The 16,375-nt window shown below is 35.1% G+C and overlaps 1 protein-coding gene across 1 annotated transcript; it reads left to right on the forward strand.

The window, feature by feature from the left end:
* Nucleotides 1-11,956: 11,956 nt before the first annotated feature.
* Nucleotides 11,957-15,575, forward strand: LOC140167696 (histamine N-methyltransferase-like). Its single transcript, XM_072190993.1, has 3 exons — nucleotides 11,957-12,185; nucleotides 14,182-14,502; nucleotides 14,964-15,575. The coding sequence occupies exons 1-3, from the start codon at nucleotides 11,957-11,959 to the stop codon at nucleotides 15,257-15,259; spliced, it is 846 nt and encodes a 281-aa protein (XP_072047094.1). The 3' UTR covers nucleotides 15,260-15,575.
* The last annotated feature ends 800 nt before the right edge of the window (nucleotides 15,576-16,375 follow it).

Here is a 16,375-nt window from a genome sequence, read left to right on the forward strand (position 1 = left end):
TATTCGAAAGTCGTATATTGCTAAGCAAATGTATTTGGGCCAAAATATCACAATTAATATTGATTTGAATATGTTTTCTTCATATTTCATGCAAAAAAACCCCAAATAAAATATAAAAAACTTAACAAACCGACTCACGCTCACGTACCTGATGTAATTTCAACCAATCATTTCACTGTTTTGAAGTGAATGTGGATGGCGTCATCCTACCATTCATACTACAGTTCATTCATAAAAATACCAAAATCGATAGTATCGACCATGAGCCAAATTTGGACACCATCCGGGTATTTTGCCTTCATTTACCATGCAATATTCAAAATATACCACTATAATCATAATGCCCATATTTGGCAAACCATTTCACAAATATTATACACAAGTGCGATAAAAATTCTGTATAATTTTTGACACGGAAAAGAGCTACCTTCTCTTTTGATGTTTACTGAGGTATACCAGGGTGTAGCCTTCAGCACGTAAAATTGGGAAATCTATTTAGCATAACAAAGGGTTAGTTCCTGATACACTGTGGAGCAAGGAAAGTGGTTATTTGCATAGTAAATACACTATTAAATCACGGCGAGATGTACATTGGGTGATGATGTTAAAGCTCATTAGAGTTCGTCACTCGGTCTATTGCAATGTGATGCATTTAATGAAGCTTATATACACTTAGCATGCTTAGCGCGCAATGCTAATTGCCACCTCTATCGCATACGCAATCAACACGGTTACAATATTTATTTTGATTTGTGAAATCTTTATTGGGGGATTTAAACTACTTCAATGACAAGCACTGCTTTCCAAGCAGGCCCTCATACAATTATATTTAAAACATTTTTACAGAATATTTACAAAATAACATGCTATTTAGTAATTTATACAAAAACATCAATAATAAGTGTGAAAGAAAATAAATATATCTCAAGTACATGAACGATATAAATCTAAAAATACATACAAAATAAATAAATGATTATAATTCAGCAGCAGTAATAATGCTTGTCTTGAATTGATGCAAATACAGTGTTTCAAGGTTTACACGATATGATGGTGGCAAGTTGTTCCATAAGTTTGCAGCTCTTACAATAAATGTACGTTTACCACTGTTAGAATTATATTTAATACTCCGTGGCTATGTATACTCGCCGATTGACAGTGCTGATTAGGAGGTGATTGATACGGCTACATATTGTACAGTAAATATATGAAATCTGAACTATACATTATTATATTATTTCATGTCTACTGAATGATAAAACTTCATCTTTCTGTCGTAGACTCTGGTATGTCATTGCTTGCGAAGACATTCCCTCGGCTAGCTGTGGAAGAGACTCCAACAACCACTACCGAATTATATGAGGTGAAGACGAACTATCTCATCACTTCCACAGATGTGAAATCTGTTCTCAGCAAGTACCAGATGACATACACTCAATCTTCTTACGAAATATCAGCAGATCTAACCACCTGTTTCACCCAAGATGAAATGACACCTGTCACCAGTCTTCTACTTGATTTCATCACTATGACAGTAAAGTTTCAGGAATCAGTATCAGACGAAACCTTCAATCAAGTCATGGACTTCATCAAACGTAATGCACGTGTCAAGAAAGGTGATAAAGGTGATGATAAATATTACTTTGATACTGAATGTGATATTCTTGTAATATCAAGATAGGTAATATCTGCCAAGATCTGTTCCAATCAAACCAAAGTTGGTAATACTGAAATTGCAATAAACATAAAAAAAGTGGACATACAAAATGTTCATAATTCTGTAACCAAGTGTGCCAAGGACTTGGGTTTTTTCAGCTGCATCAGTAATCCGAGATACTGAGCAAATTTTTTGCTGTATTTTTATGTATTTCTAAACTTCACAATACTCAGTATACCTGTAAAGTATTTGGAAAATACAGGTAAGCTTGCCCATTTAGAGTATTTCTTTATATTTTTTAGTTAGACAATTTCAATTAAAATGTTCAGATATTTAAAGGAATTGCTATCTTCTGAAGATAGCAAACAGAATGGAATGTGATAACTTACATGTGCTATCTACTGAAGATAGCAAACGTAGTATAGAATGAATGCAATGTTCTGAAGATATATTAAACTTTGTACCCTGTGCTATCTACTGAAGTTAGCAAATGTAGTATAGAATGAATGTAATGTTCTGAAGATGTTTAAACTTAGTACCATGTGCTATCTACTGAAGTTCGCAAATGTAGTATAACATGAATGTAATGTTCTGAAGATGTATAAACTTAGTACCATGTGCTATCTACTGAAGTTAGCAAACGTAGTATAGAATGAATGTAATGTTCTGAAGATATATTAAACTTTGTACCCTGTGCTATCTACTGAAGTTAGCAAATGTAGTATAGAATGAATGTAATGTTCTGAAGATGTTTAAACTTAGTACCATGTGCTATCTACTGAAGTTCGCAAATGTAGTATAACATGAATGTAATGTTCTGAAGATGTATAAACTTAGTACCATGTGCTATCTACTGAAGTTAGCAAACGTAGTATAGAATGAATGTAATGTTCTGAAGATATATTAAACTTTGTACCATGTGCTATCTACTGAAGTTAGCAAACGTAGTATAGAATGAATGTAATGTTCTGAAGATGTATAAACTTAGTACCATGTGCTATCTACTGAAGATAGCAAACGTAGTATAGAATGAATGCAATGTTCTGAAGATATATTAAACTTTGTACCCTGTGCTATCTACTGAAGTTAGCAAATGTAGTATAGAATGAATGTAATGTTCTGAAGATGTTTAAACTTAGTACCATGTGCTATCTACTGAAGTTCGCAAATGTAGTATAACATGAATGTAATGTTCTGAAGATGTATAAACTTAGTACCATGTGCTATCTACTGAAGTTAGCAAACGTAGTATAGAATGAATGTAATGTTCTGAAGATGCATTAAACTTTGTACCATGTGCTATCTACTGAAGTTAGCAAATGTAGTATAGAATGAATGTAATGTTCTGAAGATGTATAAACTTAGTACCATGTGCTATCTACTCAAGATAGCAAACGTAGTATAGAATGAATGTAATGTTCTGAAGATGTATAAACTTAGTACCATGTGCTATCTACTGAAGATAGCAAACGTAGTATAGAATGAATGTAATGTTCTGAAGATATATAAACTTAGTACCATGTGCTATCTACTGAAGATAGCTAACGTAGTATAGAATGAATGTAATGTTCTGAAGATGTATATACTTTACCATGTGCTATCGTGGTGTACATTGTATAATCCATTGTGTAGTGATACAGGAATCCCCTATGAGATCATGTTTGTATACAATAACTAAATCAGTCAAGACAAAAGTATTCTTGTATTGGGAAATTCCCAGTTCTATGACATCATACGGGAAATCTCAGCGAAATTCCCTCAGACAGTGCTGCAATGTAAAATGGGAGTGTCTAATATAATTAGATGCGACTTTCCAATTTACTAGTTACTATAAAGCGAATTAAAAACAACAATAATTATGGTGGTCAAGAGAAACATAACACTGAAAAATGCAGAAAAAACTGGGTTACAAAAACTGTGCAGAATCCTACTAAAAGGGATATGTGATCGATCTTCTTTGGCAAGTTAAAACTCTAGTAAAACATGTCAGTTCTGTGACTCAAAAGAAAGTGGAACAGAGTGGATGGATGCTGTTCCCAGTGATTGCTTGCAATATTCATTGATTGTATGTATTAATGTTTATATGCAAAAATCCAATAATACTGTACTCGTCATTAAAGATATAAATATTGTTGATTTATTATTCAGAGCCGGTCGGCTCTTACAAGTAAAACTACAGCAGATTTTCTAATTTCTCTACACAAGTTACCTGTTAACAAGACAAGCTCAAAGCTTACCACTTATGCATAATCATTAAAGATAACAGAAAGAACAAACCAAGCTAAAGTAAAAGGGAGCTTTTGGTAAAATTTAATGGTTGCAATTTGCATAAGATTATAATGCATTAATAGCTAATTACGTCGTATTTCCATTTTTGCTTGCCCAAACCAAGTGAATTTGTACTCACTACAATATTTCGTCCATCACATCGGAGGACTTCATCAGGTATGACTGATATGATCATCTGATCCCCTTTCCCGGGAAACTGGTTCCCGATACTTCTTAGTCTCTTTTCCAGTCTTTAAAAGAGGATCATAGGTATGACTTAGTTTCCCAGGAAAGTGAATCAGATGACCATATCAGTCATACCTGATGAAGTCCTCCGATGTGAAGGACGAAATATTGTAGTGAGTACAAATTCACTTGGTTTTGGCAAGCACAAATGGAAATAATTATTTATATCAACAAACCTAATGAATCTATTCAACGGATTAATAGCTGTTAATTTTTCAAATGCGGACTGCATATGAACACAGGCTTTTCCAGTGGCAAAGCGTGAGTGATCCTAGACAGTCAACATTAATAGGTAAATTTTCACGGGAAAATTTTCTGGACACGTGACCAATGCGTATCAATGTGAGTGTAACCTCGAGCCTGATCTCTGACCCCCGGCGGTGACCTCGCTATTCAAGTCTTAGTAATTTTGAATTGGAATAGTATTTTTGACCGCAATTTTGATAGAAATGTGTGCATTGCAAATTTATTAAATATTATGTTATCTTAATTTCTTCACAATATCATCAAAACGTAATTTCAAAAATATCTATCTACGGAAAAAAATATTTATCTACGGAAACTCTTACCATAATATTATTAACTTGCGACAAGTAACTTATTTTGCATCTAAGGAGGAATTCTTCATATTCAAATACATTAGAAAAACACCCGCTGTGCTCGGGGTCACATTCCATAATGCTACTCTGCGCCCATGGGTATCACGTGTCCAGAAAATTTTCCCGTGAAAATTTACCTATTAAGAGGGAGACTAATAATGATTGGGGGCACTGGACCTGATGAGGAGGCTCAAGCCATTTTTAGCATGTTTTCTATGGATTTTCTAAATTTTAAAATTGATTGAGGAACCCCAATATCAACAAAAAACATCAATGCCGCTCGGCCGGCGGCCGAGGCCGGTGACTCCCATACGACAACTAAACACCCAAGTGAGACCCCAATATAAGGGCACTGCAGGACAAGACAGCAAGAGTAACCTTAATGTAACATTGCCCTACAACAACATAAATGTAAAACAGAGGGAGCTATTTATTGCTGTATATTCAGTCACATATAGACTGATTACGAGTATGGGTCCAGTCTCGTACAGACTAAATACAGGATGTCCCAGAAAAAATTATCGAGTGGATAACATTGAACGTAAGTCGAGAAGTAGACATCAGAATCAAACAATTTAAAATGTAGCGCGTAGCCTATTTTATTGTGCATTACGTACGAAACTTTTAGTTGATTCGGTTGACTGGTTGCGAAAATATTCGTCTCAGATTCCAAGTTTGATCACAGGCGGTTTTTTCATACTCGCTCACCACTTCCTAAAGTTTGTGTATCTCATTAAATTTAGTCCTCATTATCTATTTTATAATCCGACGGTGTTATGTTATTCATGTTAAAAATATTTTCTGATAGTTTCAGACCGGAATATAACTGGCATCTTGTATTTTTGAGACATTTTCCAAGGTAATTCCTATTCTCAACATTGTCAATAATATTTAGAAAGGCCGATATCTCAATTTCCAATTTTATAATACCATAACTTACGAACTCAATATTTTCGCTTAGGAATGTCCGATGTCATTGGGGGAAAACGGCGTTGTGGAGCAAATTATCTCTATATTTAAGATATGTAAAAATCTTAAAATTGATAACCTGCCCAAAAGTGTCTCCTTTTGACATGACACGTCACATATATGAAAACTAAACAATTATTATATTACCTGTCTATTAATTAACCACTAAAATGTTGTTATTTATGTCTACTGAATTATGAAACTTCATGTTTCTGTCATAGACTCTGGTATGTCATTGCTTGCGAAGACATTCCCACGGCTAGCTGTGGAAGAGCAGACTCAAACAACTACTACCGAAACATATGAAGTGAAGACGAACTATCTGATCACATCCACAGATGTGAAATCTGTTCTCAGCAAGTACCAGATAGCCTATACTCAATCTTCTTACGAAGTATCAGCAGATGTAACCACCTGTTTCACCCAAGATGAAATGACACCTGCCACCAGTCTTCTACTTGATTTCATCACTATGACAGTGAAGTTTCAGGAATCGGTAAAAGACGAAACCTTCAATCAAGTCATGGATTTTATCAAACGTAATGCACGTGTCAAGAAAGGTGATAAAGATGACGATAAATATTACTTTGATTAAAAAATGTGATATTCTAGTAATATCAAGATAGGTAACATGTGCCAAGATTTGTTCCAATCAAACCAAATACTGAAATTGCAATAAACATAAAAAGTGGACATACAAAATGTTCATAATTCTGTAACCAAGTGTGCCAAGGACTTGGGTTTTTTCAGCTGCATCAGTAATCTGAGATACTGAGCAAATTAGAAATGTCCATAATTTTCAAAATTTCCAACTTTGGTATGAGTGAATCAGGTCATGTCACCTGTGTAAAAAATCAATTGCTATTTCAGATGAATTTTCTACCACTACCCCATCAACTGGTAAATGAATTATATTTATAAATTTGTAAACAGAATTTACAATTTTATAATGCACATCACGAATTTGGCCTCACATTATTACATTTTGAGGTATCGTAAATATTCAAATAACCTTGTTTGTGAAAGTTGTTCTTGGGGATTACCACTTCTGGCCTCCTTGGCTTTTTAATCATCTCTTTCATGTCATTTTACTTGTTATTTTTTGTTCATGTATATTTATTATATATTCTATTACCTCCACAGCCCATTATTCAAAATCACGCACTGTGATTTGTTGAAACGCGTCACGTAAAAGACCAGTAAAAGTGGCCAGTTATTACACAACTCTTATCTTAAATGCGCTATATTCAATCATTTGTATTATTATTACTACTATGTCAAATGACTATATTATCATCACTACCCTAAAATGCACTCTGCTGTATTTTTAAACTTCACAATACTCAGTATACCTGTAAAGTATTTGGAAAATACAGGTAAGCTTGCCCATTTAGAGTATTTCTTTATATTTTTTAGTTAAACAATTTCAATTAAAATGTTCAGATATTTAAAGGAATTGCTATCTTCTGAAGATAGCAAACAGAATGGAATGTAATAACTTACATGTGTTATCTGCTAAAGATAGCAAACGTAGTATAGAATGAATGCAATGTTCTGAAGATATATTAAACTTTGTACCCTGTGCTATCTACTGAAGTTAGCAAATGTAGTATAGAATGAATGTAATGTTCTGAAGATGTATAAACTTAGTACCATGTGCTATCTACTGAAGTTCGCAAATGTAGTATAGAATGAATGTAATGTTCTGAAGATGTTTAAACTTAGTACCATGTGCTATCTACTGAAGTTAGCAAACGTAGTATAGAATGAATGTAATGTTCTGAAGATGTTTAAACTTAGTACCATGTGCTATCTACTGAAGTTCGCAAATGTAGTATAGAATGAATGTAATGTTCTGAAGATGTATAAACTTAGTACCATGTGCTATCTACTGAAGTTAGCAAATGTAGTATAGAATGAATGTAATGTTCTGAAGATGTTTAAACTTAGTACCATGTGCTATCTACTGAAGTTCGCAAATGTAGTATAGCATGAATGTAATGTTCTGAAGATGTATAAACTTAGTACCATGTGCTATCTACTGAAGTTAGCAAACGTAGTATAGAATGAATGTAATGTTCTGAAGATACATTAAACTTTGTACCATGTGCTATCTACTGAAGATAGCAAACGTAGTATAGAATGAATGTAATGTTCTGAAGATGTATAAACTTAGTACCATGTGCTATCTACTGAAGATAGCAAACGTAGTATAGAATGAATGTAATGTTCTGAAGATATATAAACTTAGTACCATGTGCTATCTACTGAAGATAGCTAACGTAGTATAGAATTAATGTAATGTTCTGAAGATGTATAAACTTTGTACCATGTGCTATCTACTGAAGATAGCAAATGTAGTATAGAATGAATGCAATGTTCTGAAGATATATAAACTTAGTACCATGTGCTATCTACTGAAGATAGCTAACGTACTATAGAATGAATGTAATGTTCTGAAGATGTATATACTTTACCATGTGCTATCGTGGTGTACATTGTATAATCCATTGTGTAGTGATACAGGAATCCCCTATGAGATCATGTTTGTATACAATTACTAAATCAGTCAAGACAAAAGTATTCTTGTATTGGGAAATTCCCAGTTCTATGACATCATACGGGAAATCTCAGCGAAATTCCCTCAGACAGTGCTGCAATGTAAAATGGGAGTGTCTAATATAATTAGATGCGACTTTCCAATTTACTAGTTACTATAAAGCGAATTAAAAACAACAATAATTTTGGTGGGCAAGAGAAACATAACACTGAAAAATGCAGAAAAAACTGGGTTACAATACTGTGCAGAATCCTACTAAAAGGGATATGTGATCGATCTTCTTTGACAAGTTAAATATGAAAAGTTCAATATGAAAGGTCAACATTTTCAATTGACCGTCGGCTTTTCCTCCCTGCTACATACACTTTAAGAATATATCATTAGATTTAAATAATTTACTTCGAGGACTGTTATATATCAAAAATTTGAAAAATATCAAATTTTTATAATTTGTCATAAAATTTGAATTATATCGTGATTTTCAAAAATGAAAATTATTTGATATCAGAAAGACATGCTTCGTATTCAGAATGCAATTCGATAGGTCTGAGGTGCTCTCATGTCCCACAAAAAATACTGTCGAAACGCAATAAACGCTCATTTTAGATCCCTTAAAGATATAAATATTGTTGATTTATTATTCAGAGCCGGTCGGCTCTTACAAGTAAAACTACAGCAGATTTTCTAATTTCTCTACACAAGTTACCTGTTAACAAGACAAGCTCAAAGCTTAACACTTATGCATAATCATTAAAGATAACAGAAAGAACAAACCAAGCTAAAGTAAAAGGGAGCGTTTGGTAAAATTTAATGGTTGCAATTTGCATAAGATTATAATGCATTAATAGCTAATTACGTCGTATTTCCATTTTTGCTTGCCCAAACCAAGTGAATTTGTACTCACTACAATATTTCGTCCATCACATCGGAGGACTTCATCAGGTATGACTGATATGATCATCTGATCCCCATTTCCCGGGAAACTGGTTCCCGATACTTCTTAGTCTCTTTTCCAGTCTTTAAAAGAGGATCATAGGTATGACTTAGTTTCCCAGGAAAGTGAATCAGATGACCATATCAGTCATACCTGATGAAGTCCTCCGATGTGAAGGACGAAATATTGTAGTGAGTACAAATTCACTTGGTTTTGGCAAGCACAAATGGAAATAATTATTTATATCAACAAACCTAATGAATCTATTCAACGGATTAATAGCTGTTAATTTTTCAAATGCGGACTGCATATGAACACAGGCTTTTCCAGTGGCAAAGCGTGAGTGATCCTAGACAGTCAACATTAATAGGTAAATTTTCACGGGAAAATTTTCTGGACACGTGACCAATGCGTATCAATGTGAGTGTAACCTCGAGCCTGATCTCTGACCCCGGCGGTGACCTCGCTATTCAAGTCTTAGTAATTTTGAATTGGAATAGTATTTTTGACCGCAATTTTGATAGAAATGTGTGCATTGCAAATTTATTAAATATTATGTTATCTTAATTTCTTCACAATATCATCAAAACGTAATTTCAAAAATATCTATCTACGGAAAAAATATTTATCTACGGAAACTCTTACCATAATATTATTAACTTGCGACAAGTAACTTATTTTGCATCTAAGGAGGAATTCTTCATATTCAAATACATTAGAAAAACACCCGCTGTGCTCGGGGTCACATTCCATAATGCTACTCTGCGCCAATGGGTATCACGTGTCCAGAAAATTTTCCCGTGAAAATTTACCTATTAAGAGGGAGACTAATAATGATTGGGGGCACTGGACCTGATGAGGAGGCTCAAGCCATTTTTAGCATGTTTTCTATGGATTTTCTAAATATCAACAAAAAACATCAATGCCGCAGGGCCGGCGGCCCGAGGCCGGTGACTCCCATACGACAACTAAACACCCAAGTGAGACCCCAATATAAGGGCACTGCAGGACAAGACAGCAAGAGTAACCTTAATGTAACATTGCCCTACAACAACATAAATGTAAAACAGAGGGAGCTATTTATTGCTGTATATTCAGTCACATATAGACTGATTACGAGTATGGGTCCAGTCTCGTACAGACTAAATACAGGATGTCCCAGAAAAAAATACCGAGTGGATAACATTGAACGTAAGTCGAGAAGTAGACATCAGAATCAAACAATTTAAAATGTAGCGCGTAGCCTATTTTATTGTGCATTACGTACGAAACTTTTAGTTGATTCGGTTGACTGGTTGCGAAAATATTCGTCTCAGATTCCAAGTTTGATCACAGGCGGTTTTTTCATACATGCTTTGACTGAAGATGAATAACAGTTTGTCCGATAAAACTTTGATTTCTGCAATTGGAAGCTTTCCAACCTTAATTCTTTAGGTTGTGCAAATAATATGTCATATTTTTACTTTGCAAAGAACATTTGAGCCATGAATGGCAATGATCAGGTGCTTACACTAAGTTTGATTTTTGATACCATGTAACATTAATGTTGAAGTTTTAAAATATTTAAAGTTTGCATTACAATTTCTACGAAATATCCAAAAACTTAAATGTGTGTGAGAAATATTTTAATTGGAATTCTTTTATACAATAATTCGTTATGCAACATTTATATCAACATTAAGATATTTTCAAGTACCGAGCATCATCTTACATGCAAGCTTTCATTTTCAATATCGTGCAAGTTTTCAAATTTGAACAAAACCTTATTAAATGTTTTGCAAGATACAGATTGTTTAAAAAGAACAAAAAGGATTTCACAGAACAAAACATAAAGCCCATTGACAGGTTAACCACTAAAGTGCGAATTGTGTTGAATGCGGATCTTTCTTTCAAACTTGGAATGAAATGAATTGACGCATGCGTTATGTAATCGCTCATTTCTTCGCAATCAGTCAATCGATTCCAGTAAAATTGACGTATTGGATGCAGAATAGAATAGATTTTTGGATTCTGATGTCAGTTTTTTGACTTACGTCTACATTCATTCGCTCGGTATTTTTTTATGGGACACCCTGCATTACAGTGACCAGGTTGTTTAAAAAGCTAATCAACTAAAATCAGCAAAATATACAAATCCTGCACAAGAATCAACATTAAAGTACATGCTATCAGATAAAAAACATGGTTTGTGAGCAGTTCAGTATGGCTTTAAAGGGCTGTGCAATACTTATGAGCCCTTGGATAGGGTAACATTTAGGGGGGGGGGGCAATTTTTTGGGCCAGCCAAAAGGTGGGTGCAAGCAATTTTAGTAAGCCAAGAAGTGTGGGGGGGGGCAAGCGATTTTGTGCACACATTCATGGGCGGCTTTTAAATAAAATGCTCTAAAAAGTAAATAGTACAGTACAGAAACGCTAATATAATTGTTTGCAAATTTTCCTGCTCGCTACGCTCACATTTATGTAGACTATTTAAAGTTTGCAAATTAGGATCCCACAAATTGGGCACGTGCAAAGGGGTGGGGGTGGGGAGTGGGCAAAGATTGTTGGTATTCAGGGAGGGGAGCTCAATCGATTTTAAGGGGGAAAGCACTTCTTTTGCATGCTGTTTGGAGAATCCCTAAGGGGCTGATAATTATTGCACAGCCCCTTAAATGCAGACAGCTGGGTACATGACCTAGCTTGATCTGTATACCATTACTATACTTTGCTACACACACTGCAACATGGCTACGTCAAATTTCCAACAGAAAACCGCACAACCATTATACTGCAACAAAGACCACTATTTCATGGCTCTCGACACATTTTATCACCACACACGACATCAGGAAATTCTTGCAAAATGGACAGAGGAAGAATTTGACTCAAATGTAGTGAAGGTTTTATCTGAAAGGTTTGGTGATAAACGTGATGATCAGCCATTGCGTGTGCTTGGTGTGGGCAGTGGTGAAGGTAAGGCCAAATGGAGATAATCCATGGAGATAATCATAGTCATTTTGTATACATTTTTTTAATTTATTAGATTATTAAAAATTGGCACATATTATAACAATAATATGTTTTCAGTTTTATGAAATGGGCAGTATGAAATACAGTAAATTAAGGGAGATGTCAATGAAAATGTATACCGGACAATAAATGCATGCGAATTCACTTCTAAGAAAAGCCAAGTAGAGATGCGCAAGAAGATGTTTTCAAATTCATATACTGTAAGCTCATACTAATCATAATAGTAGGTTACAGAATGGAAGTCCCGTTCACGGGTTGAGTACAAGAAGTTTTGAAGGTGTTTCTTTATAGATTTGAGGACGCTGAATGAAATGAGAGGGGGTCTGCACTATCGGTGAAGTGTAGGGATGACTACTAGTAAATGTAATAGTTCACGGTTTAAGGATAAGTCACAGCAAAACGTGAATGATCGTCATGAAACAACATTAATTTACCTATATAACACAAGAAACGCAGTATAGGGGCATCCACCTAAAATACTATGAAGTCACAACAAACTGTGCATAATAGTGACATTTGAGTTGAAAAAGGAGTTTGACAACACTAATTTTGGTCTTCAAAGTTATTTGAAAGAAAGTTGTCGTGAAATAATTAACAAGTGGGGAAAAATTGGATGGAGTCGAACCTGCGCCGTCAGCTACAGATGAACTGCGCTCCAAGCAATTGAATACCTGAGTGGAAGAAGGGCCCAACTCCAATTTTTTACAAAAATGAGTTAGACCCAGCATTTTATTGCCAGCAGACTGTTCTTCCTTGTGTGTGAAAGATGAGCCAAAATTCACTCTCTAAATAGTCTTTCACGTACACTTAATCATGGTTTTCATGGAAGAAAGGCCCAACTCCATGGAGTTGGGCCCTTCTTCCACAAAAAATATTGGATTAAAGAGGAATTTTGTACATCCATGAAATCTGCTTTTCACTACAATAAACTTTCTTGCTAACATATTACATGCTTCTACTTGTGCAATTAATGGATAATTACCTAATTTCTGTAGCTATTTATAACACATCTGCTTACGGAACTGAAGTATATTAGTGGAAGAAGGGCCCTGTACCGTTGCCATGGAAACATCATATACACTAAGCCAAAAAAGAAACTTATAATTTTTCACAAGGTCATATCTTAAAATCCTCTCCATAAAAATGAACAAAAATTGCACACAGGATTACTTCAATACTCTACTCTAAACACTGGTCAGTAACCAAACAGTTGTCCAACTGACACAACAGCAAAATACACTGACATGCAACACCTTCCTGGACCACATTCACAGCGCAACAGATTTCTTTGGCTGGGTTCCAATTTTTCGCTGTACATGAACAAAATTACACACAGGATTACTTCAATACTTATTCTAAACACATGTCAGTAACCAAGCAGTTGTCCAACTGTCACAACAGTAAAATACACTGACACGGAACAGCTTCCGGGATCACATTCACAGGCGAATAATTGGAACCCAGCCAAAGAAATCTGTTGCGCTGTAAATGTGGTCCAGGAAGGTGTTGCATGTCAGTGCATTTTGCTGTTGTGTCAGTTGGACAACTGCATAGTTAGTGACATGTGTTTAGAGTAGAGTATTGAGGCAATCCTGTGTGTAATTTTGGTTAATTTTGATAGACAGGATTTTAAGATATGACCTTGTGAAAAATTATAAGTTTCTTTTTTGGCTTAGTGTATAATTTCGAATGTATGTAATATTGTATGTTCATGTATTAAAGGTCCCCTGATGATGAAAACATTCTGTCCATAAAACTTTTCCAAATATTAAGTTTTTTCTTAATATCTCAAAAACAGTTTTGATGGAGTTGGGCCCTTCTTCCACTCAGGTATTTAATTGTGATATTGAAGACCAGTGGTCTTCGTTTGGTTTTGTTCATTTATTTAAATTGACAACATATCTTAGAACTTGAAAAGCTAATAATTTTTTCCCAACAGGTTATCAAGAAACTTTGCAGCTGAAGAAACTAAAAACCAAATTCTCTCGAATATCTGCAACCGTCATTGAACCAAGCACAGAGCAGATCTCCAAATATCAAGAAATGGTACGTGAGAAAAGCAGCGACATTACCGGGATTGAATACAAGTGGCACAACCAAACCTTCCAAGAGTTTGTGACATCTATAGAAACAGGGCAGAAGTACCATTTTATCACCATTGTCCATGCCATATATTATGTGGGTAAAGTAGAGGAAACCTTCAGAACGTTCTCTAACTTATTGGAGCCTGGCGGGATGATCTTCATGGTAATACATGCAGGTAGGTAAGACAGTCGTAAGTACTCCGGTCTGTTTTGGGACGTATCTACACGAGTTTGAAGTGTGACATTTATTTTTTTAAATGGACCTATAATACCAAAGGCCCAAATTATCTCAAAATTATTACGTGCTGTGCAATTTTGACTCACGATTCACAAAATTAGGTGAACTTAGCGACAAATTTAGAAACAAAAGACCATCTATATTCAAATTTTCACCCCAAAAAAGTCCATCATTATTATACCAGAATGATGAAAATGAGACTCATTTCACATGTTTCAGCAGCACAAGCAGCACATCCCCATATAGCCATTTGTACTCAGACCCGAGGTAAGAAATCAGGGCCAGAGTATGAGTACCACCATGTAAAAAAAAAAAAGATCCGTTTAATTGGGGGGGGGAGGTGGTCAAAACTCAAAAACACTTAAATGAAAGTAATATAACTTCACCTTTCTGTTGTAGACTCCTGTCTGTCACTGCTTGCGAAGACATTCCCAAAGCTAGCTGTGGAAGAGCAGACTCCAACAACTACTACCGAATATGAGGTGAAGACAAATTATATTATCAACTCCGCAGATGTCAAACCTGTTCTCAGCAAGTACCAGATGGCTTATACCCAATCTTCGTTCACACTTTCATCAGATGTAACCACCTGTTTCACCCAAGATGAAATGACACCTGTCACCAGTCTTCTACTTGATTTCATCACTATGACAGTCAAGTTTCAGGAATCAGTATCAGATGAAACCTTCAATTAAGTCATGGATTTTATCAAACGTAATTCACGTGTCAGGAAAGGTGATCAAGGTGATGATAAATATTACTTTGATACTGAATGTGATATTCTAGTAATATCAAAGTAGGTACTATGTGCCGAGATCCGACCCAAGCAGAACAAAGTTGGTAATAAGGGAGTGTTCAGAAATACTTTGATGGGGGGAGGCTGGAATTTTTTTTTTGCGTGTACAATTTTTCAACCACGTCCCCTCTTTGTGAACCCAAAACTTTTTTGACCCCCCTCTTAATGTACCAAAATCGTTTTGACCCCCTCATAGTAGGTACAAATTATTTTGACCCCCCCTCCATTATAATGTACTACTATTCTTCATCAAAGGACAGGGAAATATACTAATGATACTAAAACTTGTATTCATTGTGCAATGATATTGTACCAATGTCATTGATATAAAAGATGTGGAATTACGAAAATGTTTTGTCATATTGCTTCACTTTTCTTCTATTAGGATTTTAGGGGATATCCCCAGATGGAAAAATTGGACAACGGGGGCAACGTGTAACCCCCATTCTCCCGCTTCCGCCACCTTTAATTGGAATAATATAACATAATAGTCAAAATACAGTGATAATAATCTGTGCTACATGAAACATTGTTGTAAAATGTGAACGCTAAAGACCAATTGCAGCTTTTTAGTAATTTAAAAAGAGGAACTGACATATAGCTCAAAATTTAATTATAAATAAGACAATTTTAACACTACATATCTCTGACAATCGAGTATTGAACGATTTATCAAAATATATCAAGTACCTGATAAAATACCCTTATCTGCCATGTACGTTTGTTCTGGTTTTAGGCTATTTTGTATTTTTTGTTGCTAAAGTTTTTACCCCCCTCTATGTGCCAAATAACTTTTTTTAAACCACCCCGTTCACACACCCAAAACATTTACCCCCCCCCCCGCCATTCAGAACTCCAGAAATGTTATGACCCCTAATATAGGTATTTCTGAACAAATTGAGATTTAGGCAAGTGGGCAAAAATACAATAAACAACATAAAAAGTTCACAACTAAAATGTCAGGGACTTAGGGCTTTCAGTAAGCCTAGACGCTATTCCACCCGCCGGCAACGGC

This window comes from Amphiura filiformis, chromosome 13, assembly GCF_039555335.1.
Source record: "Amphiura filiformis chromosome 13, Afil_fr2py, whole genome shotgun sequence".
In the NCBI taxonomy this organism is placed as follows: Eukaryota; Metazoa; Echinodermata; class Ophiuroidea; order Amphilepidida; family Amphiuridae; genus Amphiura; species Amphiura filiformis.